Source organism: Pithys albifrons, chromosome 7 (assembly GCF_047495875.1).
Source record: "Pithys albifrons albifrons isolate INPA30051 chromosome 7, PitAlb_v1, whole genome shotgun sequence".
Classification (NCBI taxonomy): Eukaryota; Metazoa; Chordata; class Aves; order Passeriformes; family Thamnophilidae; genus Pithys; species Pithys albifrons.
Genome location: NC_092464.1, coordinates 59893062 through 59905719, shown reverse-complemented (window position 1 = coordinate 59905719; position 12658 = coordinate 59893062). Strand labels below are relative to the sequence as shown.

At 50.1% G+C, this 12658-nt stretch overlaps 2 protein-coding genes across 2 annotated transcripts in view; one reads left to right on the top strand and one right to left on the bottom strand.

The window, feature by feature from the left end:
* Positions 1-12658, top strand: part of LOC139673810 (zinc finger protein 850-like) — a 1066517-nt gene that overhangs the window by 850118 nt on the left and 203741 nt on the right. The gene's annotated exons all lie outside the window — the stretch shown is intronic.
* LOC139674279 (olfactory receptor 10AG1-like) lies at positions 2972-3910 on the bottom strand. Its single transcript, XM_071560469.1, has one exon. It carries the CDS (start codon positions 3908-3910, stop codon positions 2972-2974), a length of 939 nt encoding a protein of 312 aa, XP_071416570.1.

The window sequence follows — 12658 nt, the reverse complement described above, 5'->3', positions numbered from 1 at the left end:
TCCCTGTGGTCTGTATGTTCTGCATTCCAGATGTCCAACCTCAACCACCCATCTCTCTCTTCCAGGCTTTGTTCACTGAGGCAGATCAGAGTTTATTTATCAAAACTTGAAGTTCTGGTACTTTTCACAAGTTCTTCCCACAAAAATACCTTAAGACAACTTTGATAAATGCTGACCAAGTGTGATTTAAGGATAACACTTTACTTATCACCAATATATATTGATTTTAAAGCCTGATGCTGGGACTGGAAGGAGCTGGGGCCATCTTGCTGGCACTGGTGGTGCTGGAAGCCCCCCTGGTTGAGAGTGAGGAGCTCTTGGTAAAGGGGGTGGGGAAAGGGTGGGTAGGGCAGTGGAAACTGGGGGGAAAAGGGGGCAAAAACTGGGTGTGGGGCTGCAAAGGGAGTGGGAACCCCCAAAACCAGGAATGGGGGAAGGAGGTTGGGGACTGGGGGGACAATTGAAAAGGGGGGTTGGGACACCCAAATTTAGTGGGAGGGGGACAGCTGTAAACCACACTCTGAGGGAGGAGGGGTTTGAAGTCTTACAGGAAAAGGAGGGGAGAGGGAGGAAAAGGAAGGCTTTGGACCCCCAAACTGAGCAGAAATGGGCTTAGACCCCAAAACCAAGCAGGGGGGGACACCCCCAACCTGAGCTGTGTGGGGAATTTAGGATTGTTGGGACAATGGGAAAGGAGTGGTATAGTGGGGAAAGGAGAGGTGGGTAACTGGGCAGGGGCATCTTGGGGGTCCTGTAGCAGGATAGTCTGCCTGGAATGGGGGAAAATAACTACTACAAGGCCCAGTTTGCAAAGCCCCCAGTGGGAAATGAAGAAGGGGGTCACCCTGCTTTTGGGGTTGAACAAAGCTGAGAGCGGCCTGAGTCAACCAACACTCCCAAAGTGAAACATCCTGAGAGGAAGGGGAAGATGTGGCAGAGCTGGGAAATCCCTGGATAAAGGAACAAACAAGTTCCACCCCTGAGAACTCCAAAGCTGCTGAGCTGGCACAGCCTGGACACACCTGACTGACAGGCCAGCGCTTTCTACTATAAAAGCCCAGGCCTAAATTTTAGAGATTGGGTCTTCTGACATATCCCTTCTTGGGGGGTGTGTGGAGGTTCCTGCCTGGAGCGGGGATGCCCCTCGGGGTCACTCCTCGAGGCTGAGCCAAAGAGCTTTGTCCAGGGTCATTGGTCTTGGTGAGTGACATCACTCTCTGCTTAATGATTGGTTTTGCTTCAATCCAAGTGTTTCAATATTGCTTCCTAGTGCAGTGTATGATAATAGTTCCTACAGCTTCTGTGCTGTCTAGTGAATAAATCTGAGTCAGATCTTTTTGTCTAATCATTACCATAGTAAATCATATACATTTCTATAAGTTTATCTGGTGTTCCATCCTTGATTGGGCAGGACAAAGTTGTACAAAGGTTCAGTCTCACCTGTATAATCCTTTACACAGAAACCATTGACAAAGTCTGGGGCTAGGATTGGATCTAGCCACTTCCAGGCTCCTCTGGGAGAAGGACTTTAGAAACCCAGGGGGTGCTGAGAGGCACTCGGGGTCTCTGGTGGTGTTGGGGGTCCTTTCTGCATCATGTGACTGAACGGGACCTTTTCTAAGAGACTATGCCTGCAGCTCCCACTGTGCCTGTGACAGGAATCCTGTGACTGTCTGTGACCGCTCTGTCCTTTGGCAGCCTGGAGACCCTTGGAATGTCCCTTGGAGGCCCTGTGAGTGCCTGAGACAGGTTGGTGCTGGAGCAGCCCAAAGTCCCCTGGGATGTCACCATGGAACTGCTGTGACAGCCTCTGACCACACAGCTCTTTGTCACCCCCAGAAACCCCTGGGAGGTCACAAGGGAGCCCCTGGGACAGTGTGGGACCTCATGGCTCTTTGGCATCCTGGAGACCCCTGGATCCATCCCAGGATCCACATGGAGAGGATCCAGAGCCAGGTGTGCCACTGGAACTGTGTTGTATCCATTACTCTCTCTCTTCCCTGTGGAAATAAAGAGGGATCAGCAAATGTAGTGGGAGATCCCTGGGATGCTGCTGGGTGATCCATGTCCCTTCCTGACCCCCATCCTACGTGTTCCCAGTTTGGAGCTTCCAGACACCGAATCCGATGAGGATGATGATGATGATGGCAGAGATGAGGGATGAAATTTCATCCTGATTCTGGCTTTGGGAAGTCTGGGATGGTGAGGAGCGGGAGGGAAACCCCCATGAGATTTCTCCACATTCCAAAATTCCCAATTTCCAATTTCCACATTCCCAGCCCAGGGGTGCCCCAGACTATATGACATCACACTCGGTATGTCAAGTGGGAGGAAGTTTGGAGTGATGGTGTTTGTCTTTCCAAGTCATCCTTACACAGGATGGGGCCCTGCCCTCCTGGAGATGGCTGAACACCTGCCCAGCCATGGGAAGCAGGGAATGAATTCCTGGTTTTGCTCTGCATGTGTGCATGACTTTAACTCAACCCAGAAGTTTTGTTACTTTTACCCTTCTGACCCTCCCCCCCATCCCACTGATGAGAAGGGAGTGAGCGACTGTGCAGTGCTCAGGTACTGGCTGACATTACTCAGCCTTGACAAATGGAAACTCCACAGGTGTCTGGGATGCTATTCCAGTGCTCAATTGTTCCCTTGATGGGTTTTTAAATTATTATTTTTTTATTCTTTATGATAAATTAGTCCAGCTTTACAGATCTCAGTGCAAGACATCACAGCAGGGGAAGTTGCCCTTCATATCTTTTAGCATTTGAAGCTGATTCCATGCAGGGACACTGCCCATAGTCCATGAGGTCTAGGAAGTGATTGCTCAAATCCAAGAGGAGTCACCTCCTCATGGGTTGTCTCACCCTCTGGGGCTCATTGATGACTGGCCACAATTGCACTATTTCTACCTCACATGACATTGGTCAGACACAGCTTGACAGAGTTGTTGTGTTTGGGATCCACTGTGGGATCACTTTGTCCACAGGAGTTTCTTCAGGGCAATTCTCACTTCCTTATTCCTCAGACTGTAGATGAGAGGGTTAAACATGGGAGTCACAATTGTGTAAAACAAGGCAAAGTATTTGTCAGGATCTCCGGAATCCCTGGAGTGTCCCTTTAAGTAGATGACTGTGGCTGAGCCATAGAAGAGTGTCAGCACCATGAGGTGTGAGGAGCAGGTGGAAAAGGCTTTGTGCCTGCCCAGAACTGAGGGGATTTTCAGAATTGCCCTGATAATTTGAATGTAAGACAGAACTATTAGGCAGAAGGGAAGAATTGCAAACCCCAGGATGATGGTGTGCAGCACCACTTGGTTCCAGAATGTGTCTGCACAGGCCAGGTCCAGCAGTGGAGGGACATCACAGAAGAAGTGACGAAGGTCGTGGGAGGCACAGAAGGGCAAAGTGAACAGCTGGTAGGTCTGCCCTACCTGTACTGGTGTGACAGCCCCCCAGGAGCCCAGCACCAGCCTGGTGCAGAGCCCCCTGCTCATGGCCAAGGGGTTGTGCAGGGGGTGGCAGATGGCCACGTAGCGGTCGTAGGCCATGGCAGCCAGGAGAAGGCTTTCAGTGCTGCCCAACAGGACCAGGAAATACAGCTGGGCAGCACAGCCAAGGAAGGAGATCCTGCCATCTGCCCTCAGGACACTCACCAGCATTTTTGGCAGAGTGACTGAGGTGTAGCAGATCTCCAGGAAGGACAAGTTCCTCAGGAAGAAGTACATGGGGCTGTGCAGGCTGCAGTCCAGCACTGTGATGAGGGCAATCAGGCTGTTCCCTGCCAGCACCACCAGGTAGATGACCAGGAGCACAGTGAAGCACAGGCCCTGCAGGCTGGAGTGGTCACAAAATGCCAGAAGAACGAATCCAGATCCAACGGTGTGGTTCTCCAAGCCTCTCCTTTGGGACATTTTCCCTCTGCAGAGCAATCCAGGCAGCAGCTCTCAGAGGGTGCTGGTGGCCTCTCTGCCACCACACGCACCTGAAGGCCAGAGAAAGACTCCAAACACCACACACAGGTGGCTGCAGGAGAGCTGGAAATCTAACAGGGCTGTTTGCTGCAGGGAGGATTGCAGAGGGAGGGAGGAACAGAATCCCTGAGCCTGCAGGACCCGGCGTTGCCACAGAGAGAAGAGAATCTTGCCTTGCTTTTTCAGAGGTGATTTTATTAAATAGGATGCCTGGGGATAAAAGGGAAAAGGAAGGAAATGGATAAATTCCAGCCCCTTGCAAAACCATCTTGTTTACATTCCTTGTCCAGATCTTTTGAGATGCATTTAATGTTAGAACATTGAGTAGAAACAGGGTGAAAAAGCAGGAAAGTGATGAAAACGGGGAAGACAAAGCAAGGCAAGGCTCGGGGAGGAGAGGCAATCCTAACACTGCAAGGCAAGTCATGACTCAGTTCTTAGACCTTAGGCAGAGAGATTAATCCCAGCTCTCCTCACATGTAAGAGCTCACCCCCTGGTGCTCTGTCAGACCACAAAGATTTGGGAGATTGTTGTAGATCTGAAACCTTCCCTTTTACCTGGGGAGGGGCATCTCTCTTCCAGTGAATCCGGTGACTCTGATGCATCCCCAGGGCATTTTAGCAAGACAGATAAGCAACAGTTTATGTCTAAATAAAAAGTTTTCACGGTGTTAAGACACAGGTTGGTGCAAGCAATGCCCCTTTTCAGCAATGCAGTTTTCAAGTCATTTAGGGAAGAAATGCTTCAAAGTGGGTGATTTCCCCACAATATCCAATTTTCCTGTGCAGGTCAGGCTTTTATAATTTCTGGATGAATCACAGATAGTTCAACATTCCTTACCTTCTTTCTCTGTCACTTGGATTCCTGACCCCTTACAAGTCCAGCCAGAGATTCATTCCCTCTGATCCCAGCCCTGCAACACTTTGCAGACCCGTGCAAGCCCCCACAGAGGCAGAGCAATGTTCTTGCTGCCTGGGGAGCTGAGCCTTTCCTTTGCATTCCCCACCCTCCCAGAGCACAGAGACTCCCTGCAGGGCACACAGACAGGGTGTGAGCTACAAGGCAGCACCTCCATCACAGGTTTCTTCTAAAGAAGTGACAACTCAGCTGAGAGGTGTTTCAGAAACTCAGTTTGGCCTGGGGAGGGAATATCCTCTCCCAGGTGAGGACTGAGGATGCTGCTGCATCTCTCAGCCAGCAGCAACACCCTTGGAGAAGTCTTCTTAAACTCTGAGGTATTACTGATGAGAAGCAGGTCAGAGAACATGCAATAAAGTGTCCAATTAGCACAGGGCATTTCTTCAAGAGAAAAACCTGAATTCACACAAACACATGGTCCTAATACTTTGCTTATTTTCCCATAGTACTTGTGCCATTTTCCTGTGAGTTTTATCTGTCTCATTGAGATGTGATTCAAAAATTACAATATAAAATCAGACTTCACATGAGAGTAAACTCACCACATGACTGTTTTCTAAACTACCAACTGAATGATACAAATATACAGAAAAAATAAATATTCTCATTGTAACCCAAGACATTGAGATACTCACATTTATTTTAATGTAATGCTTTAACTCAAAGCAAACATTTCCATGCAGGTTATCCACATACCAGAAATCCCTGCTTGTTGCCAAATGTTCTCAAAGATACAGCCTACTATTTTTAACTCTCAGGTGTCTCAGTGCTGCCAAGCTCATGAGTGGAGCCCAGGGCAGGCTGTCTTTGCTCCCAGCAATCTGCCAGAGCCCTTGTTCTGGGGTGCCAGTCTCACTGACAGCATTTCCTAAACCTGGAGAAAGTCTGAAAAGGAAGGAAGGAATCTTCATCCAAGCCAGGCTTTTGTCAGCATCTGAGCTGCCTGCACAGAGCCTTTACCTCCCTGCAATCGTGGCCTCCAGGGATCTGCTGGAAGGAGTCCCTGAGGAGGCTTTGTCAGGAATGGCCCATGGCGGGGGGCTCCTTAATGTTTCAAGGGCCTGCAGGTTTTTCAAACTGCTTTGAGTTTTGCTTTTGACTTTGTGTCTCTGAAAGGTTTGTGCAATTATGGCTTCCTGTGACCTGCTGTAGAGAATCCCTTGAGATTCTTTTGTCAATAACCACACTCAGTGGGGCTCATTAATGCTTCAAGATACTCAAGGTTTATTAAAGTATTCTTTTTGACACTAAGTCCATGAGAGATTTATGGAATCATAGCCTCCAATTATCTGCTTTAATTAGTCCCCTGAGAGGCTTTGTCAGTAATGACACTCAGTGGAGCTCATTAGTTCCTCAAAGTGCTTCAGTTTTTTAGGGCTAGTTGGGCTTTCCTTTTGATAGTGAGTTTTTGAGAGGTTTGTGCAATCATGGCCTCCAATGATCTCCAGTGAGCCCATGAGGAGCCTGTGCTGGTAATGAGGTTTCCTTTTCAGCTCCATAACTCCCTGCAGTGTCACAATGGCCTTTTGCTTCTATGGTATTTCATGTTGTCCTCAGGTTCCTTGTGCTCCGTAGGTATCTGCAGTGTGTCAGGGGCCCCTTGGATCCATGAGGTCTGTGGTGCTCCAGAATTCCTTTGGTTCCATGACACCCTGCAGTTTGACAAGGACCATTTGACGCTGAAGTGTCACAATTACCCCTTGATTCAACGAGGTTCCACAGTTTCTCAGGGTTCCTTTGATTCCATGAGACCCCACATGTCAGATGGGCCCCTTGGTTCCAGCAGGTTCTGTGGTGTTTTCATGGGGTTCCACACTGTCCTTGCTGGAACACACCTGGTTGGATGTTGCCCCACCTGCAGAGCTGCCTCCAGCTCTGGGGTCCCAGCACAGCAAGGACATGGAGCTGTTGGAGCAAGTCCAGAGGAGGCACCAAGATGATCAGAGGGATGGAGCAGCTCTGCCATGAGGGAAGGCTGAGAGAATTGGGATTGTACAGCCTGGAGAACGGAAGACCTTTGGGGTGACCTAATTGTGGCCTTCCAGGACTTAAGGGAACCAACAAGGAAGTTAGAAAGAGACTATTTACACAGGTCTGGAGTGACAGGACAAGGGGGAATGTCTTCACCCTGATAGAGGAAAGGGTTACATGAGATATTAGGAAGAAATTCTTTATGGTGAGTGTGGTGAGGCCCTGGCACAGGTTGCTCAGAGAAGTTCTGGCTGCACCATCCCTGGAAGTTGTTCAAGGTCATGTTGGATGGGGCTCTGAACAACTTGGTCTAGTGAAAGCTATCCCTGTCCATGATGGAGGTCGGAATGAGCTGTTCTTTAAGGTTCCTCCCAACACAAATCATTCTGTGATTCTCTGACTGGTGGGGGATGTGGTGGTTGGGGCCATCTTGGGCACAGAGACACTGAATGGCAGCATTTTCCATTTGGGTGAGGAAGGAGGGGGCAGCAGAACTGACAGCTGGCACTGATGGTGGGCAGACTGTGGCCTGCCTGGGAGATTGATTGATGGAATCCCTTGGGAGTCAGTCCTAAAGAACAGAGGAGTCCAGGAAGGCTGGACCTGCTTTAAGAAGGCAATATTAAGCTCCAGGAACAGGCTGTGTCCCCATGTACCCTAAAAGAAATGAGGGGGCTTTATTAAACAGAGAACTTAGTTTGGAACTCAGCGGGAAAAAGAGAGTATATTACCTGTGGAAGGAGGGACAGAAATCCTGTGGTACTACAGGGGTCTCGGGATCCGAATCGGGAAGCGGCTCCCGGGAAATAATCCAGACGCACACGAGGAGTGGTGGAAAATTGCCAAAAGCCTTTTCTTTCGGTTTGGGACTAGGCATAAGGACAAGGATGAGGGAGTGGCTTGGCAAAAGGGGTGTAAACTTGAAAGAGGTTTGACAATGCAAGAGTCAATAACTTAATACAACCAATAACAAGTCCCTTGGGGGTTGACTCCGGGACGGGGGTTCCAAACTGGTGGAGAAGGTGAAACCGCGTGGCGGTAGCGAGGTCATGGTGGGTGCAACCCGGCTCTGCCGGCCGGCCGTGCGTCTCTGTCTGGCTGGGACCCGTCGCAGCCCATTGTTGGGTCCCCAGAGCCAGCACCGGTCCAGCAGGGCCCGTGCCACACTTCACAGCCCAGCGCTGGGGGCCCTGGGGGGTCCGTAACCCACACAAACCCCACCGGGGCCAGCGCCATCCATGCCAGCTTTTACGCGGCTTTTATCTGCCGCGGCCCTGTGTGGCGCTGCTATCGCTACACCTCAGCCGATCCCGGGGCCGGTGGCTCCCCCCGGGGCGCCACCACCACCAGCCACCCCCACCCGAACACGAGGGCAGGGGGAGCCCCCCCATCGGGGGCAGTCCCGGACTTGGTGGGGACCGGGCAGGATCCCTTGATGTCACCATGGCAACACAGGGACGGAGCCTCCCGGGAAGCTTGGAACTCAATGCAGACTAACAGAACCAGGTTAGAACAGTGTGAACTAAACCTAAACTTCTGCCTGTTTCTTCCTCGTCTTCCAGGGAAGGAATATCCACAGGCACACACACCAGTCTCACCAGTGTCTGGGCACGAAAAGGACACAAGACCTGGTGATTTGTGGTTCCAACTCCAGTGAAACTTGAACCACCGTCTGTTCCCAGAACACAGTGTTCTTTTGTCCCAGAGATTTCTTGGGAATGGAGGGATTAAGAAAATGGGACAGGCAATTAGGTCAGTTGCAGGGCATGGCCAGGGACGGTCACTGACCAGTCACCTGTTTGCACATGATCAGCTCCTTCCATCCCCTTTTCTCTCTCTTTACTCACACCTGTTCCTTCACAAATCACTTTGATCTTTTCCTAGACTTCCCATGACAAGTCTTGCACTGTCCCCAAATGCACATTCTGGCTGCCCATCCTGACTCTCAGTACCTGAGTGAGAAAACCCCCAGCCTCAGCTGCAAGGCCATCCTGGGGGGCTATCACTGATCACTTGGGGAGCCTTTCATGCAGAGATGTTGGAAATCTCAATTGGTTTCTTTGAAACTTTTGAGTTTTGAAAGGTTCCTCCAAAAACATAGAACCTCATAACCCTAAAATGCCAATTTTTCCATTTTCACAAAATATTGGGGATTAGGTCACATTAAAATGCCAGCATGGTGCATGTAGGTATTTGCAGCCCTGTGGAGAAGGAACTGGGGACATAGGAATAAAAGAATAATAAAACTGTTTGGGCTGGAAGAGAGCTAAAACAACCACTAGTCCAAGTCCACTTCCATTAGCCAGGGACACCTTCCACAAGTTCAGACTGCACAAAAATCCCACCCTTGGAGAGCTTCACAGATGGGGTTTCCACTTTGTAAGCTGGCCCAGGTTCCTGCCACCCTCAGCACAAAATATTTCTTCCTTAAATCCAGTGCAAATCTCCACTCTGATGCAGAAGTGGTTTCTGATTCTTCACTTTTATAGATTTTAAGAACACAGTAACTGTAGCAAATGTAGTGTTCATATTTGTAACAGCTTAAATTCATTGTTTATACATCCTAACCCCTACCACAGACTAGTAGCTCAAACTCTTTTAGCTCTTTAGGCTCTCTTCAAGATGCAAGAGGTGCAGACTATCAGAAAGGCCTACAGAACAAGACCAAACATAAACCAACAACCTTGAGTCTAAGAACACTGGAAAAACTCCAAAGCCCGAGGAAGAAGCGAATGAAGACAGAGGGTCCCAGTGACCCCAGCCCCAAAATCCTGGGAGATGGCACAGGGGTGGGACTGGGGCTGGACTGAGAGATGTGTAAACTGAGGGTTGGGTGGGCAATATTATAAAAACCGTGGAAATCAGTGTTCTGAGGAGAGGGTGCACGAAGATGTCATCATGTATTCCTAAAATCCCTAAGCCTGGACATTAAAGAATGTACCTTTTTTTCTTATCCCACATTAACTTGGCTCACAGTCCTGCTTTGTGGGGGGCACTCACGGCATCACCTCATTGAGTTCCAGTTCCTGTGCCTCGTTCTGCCAATACAACCCTTGGCAAAAAGTGTCACTCTGTTTCTCCTGCACTAAGAGCACTACATTTTCATGGCTAAACATCTTGGAGAGTGACCAGAGAGGGGTTTGGAGACCTCAAGCACAAGCTCTGGGACAAGTGGTGTCGAGATTTCAGAAGGAACAGGAGAAACTTGAGAGGCCTTCAAGGGCAACTGGGGAGGTCCAGCCTGCACACAAGGAGAAAGGAATTTCTGCCCAAGGGCAGTGCTGTGGTGCAACACATCCCCCTGAAGGAGTCTGGATCAGCCCAAGGCTTTGTGTTCCAAGGCAGAGCCAGGGAGGAGGGGGAGATGTCAGTGCAGGAAGGGGCCAGCGAGGTGGGGCAGCCGGGGGATGCCGACAGCCTGCAGGGAAAGGGGCAGGGCATGGACACCGTAGGACAGCCTGGGCTGGAGAGAAGACGGGGATGTGCAGAAGCTGAAAGGCCCCAAGAGAGCCAAGTTGTGCAGGCCTTTGGCCATGGCTGCTGTGTGTGCCCCTGATGGCATGAGGAGACAAGTGAGCCTTGCAGCCCTGGGGCCTCATTGCCTCCTTGTCCCTGCTCAGCAGCCTGGGAGGTGCCACCCCATCCTCCTGCCCTTGGCATTGCACATCCCACATCCCAGTGCCCCAGGAAGGGCCTGGAGGAATGAGGTAGGGCGAAAATCTCCCTTCCCAGGTCCTGGGGTTCAGGCCTTAAGCCCTTTGAATTCTGAAACACAGCCAGTTTTATTAACCATGAGAGTCATCTTTCCCTTCCTTGTCTATACTTGCCATTACTCCTTCCAGTTTTCTGCTCTAACTGGAATCTGGGGACACTTTCTCAGTCCTGTTCCTCAATGGGACCCATTAGCACTGCAAGAAACTTCAGTGTTTAATTGTCAATTTGAGTTCTTGAGAAGTTGTTTGAACTTAGTCTGATGGACTGAGTTTAATGTAAACAACACAAACCCCCCAGAGGGCCATTAAATGCCCTGGGCTGTTGCTGTGCTGCTGAGCTGGGCCAGGCTCCTGGCACACAGGGAGCTCCTGGCAAGCGGGCAGCGCTGCAGAGAGACAGCTGTGCCCAGGAGCAGCTCCTGTGCACAGCCCAGCAGGGCTCAGGGCACTACCAGGGCAGCTCAGGGACACCAGCAGGGCACAGACAGAGCTTAAAGGGGCTCAGCACCCGGAGGATGACTCAGACCTTATGGAGGAGAAACCTTTGCAGTGCTGGACACGGTGAGTGTGTGGGTGCAGGGTAATGCAGGGGCAGCTCCTGGAGACATCTCCTAAAGCTGGCGCAGCCCCAGCTGATGTGATGTGTGAGGAGGGTGCTGTTCGTGGACACTTTGGAATAGCTGTGGAGCCGGGGGGTGCAGCTAGGGGTGCCCAGGGCTGTGGGGCAGAGCAGGGTCCTGCAGCCCAGGGTGCTGTGCTGGGGCAGGGACTCTGCTGCCTGCCAGGATCAGCTCTCAGCCAGCCTGGGGAGCTGCTCACAGGGCTGGGGGACAAGGGCTGTGGGGAAGGAGCAATCAATGATAGGTGAGAGCAGGATCCTTCCACTCTCAGGGTGCTGACGGTGGCTGGCTGCTCACAGCTCCAAATCACAACAGGACATTCAAGAATGGAGTTTTAAAGAAGCACAGAAGGTTTTGTGACACATGACTGGAATTGATACTGCTCTTTATGTCTTCTGCTCTGGCTTGCCCAGGTAGGCAATGGGACACAGAAATTAATTTCTCAGTCCAGCAGCAGGCACAAAAATTCTCCATCTTCTACAATTAGAACTGAAGAAAACAGGCAATATGAGAAATCACCACACTGTGCCCTACAGGCACCATCAGTGTCCCTTTTCCAGCCTCCTCAGGGTTGCTCTGACATTGTCACCAGAACCTGCACAGATATTTTTCTCTTTAATCAGCTCTGAGGCACCACAAATGGAAGTGCAGGGCAGATGGGAAACAGAGCATTCAACACTGTATCTATCTGTGCTGACTATGAACTAAAACACTGAGAGCTGAGCACTATTATCTGTCCCGTCCTAAGGATGTTCACACTTTCATTCACCAAAAATTAGAATTTCTAGACTTAATAATACCACTTGATTGATATGGCAATAGAAAAAAAAACAAAAACAAAGCAAACAACTAGAACAAAAACCTCAAAGAAACCAAGAAGGAACAAGGGCCAATAACCAAACCCCCTCCCTAAGTTCCAGACCTGTTTGCTCCAGCCTTACTACCAAGCATGTTCTGTTCTCTTTCCTAGGACATGATTGTTGTTCAGTTCTCTGTACTGTAGCCTGGAGCCGAATTAATCAGGTAATGGTGGACAGTTGAATAGAGCAAAATGGTAGCTAGCCAAGATTTTTTCTACTAGTTTTGGCTGGGTCACCTATGAAAGAAACCAAGCTGGGTCAAGGAGAGGAAGACTACCTGGGACCCTCCTTTTGGGGATGAAGAACGGAAGGACCCCTCCACAGAACTGATGCCAGAAGAAAACACCGCCCCAGCTCCGCCCAGACCCCGCCTGTAAACAATATGCAATGAGATGTTGTAATCAATTATGTTCAAATGTATAATACAGCCTCCTTTGACACCTGCCAGGTGAGCAAGCCTCTGCTTGAAGTTTTGCAGCCTTGCTTCCTGCTCAGAAATAAATACCTGCTGCTAACGGGTGCAAACACCTTCTCTTAGCAGTTATTTTTGTGGCGTTCTCGCTTATCACAAACTCACTATTACGTTCAGCTAAACCTGTTTCTGC

What these genes read in the sequence shown, in the direction of transcription:
- LOC139674279 (XM_071560469.1), bottom strand. Translation starts at nt 3,910, where the DNA reads ATGTCCCAAAGGAGAGGCTTGGAGAACCACACCGTTGGATCTGGATTC.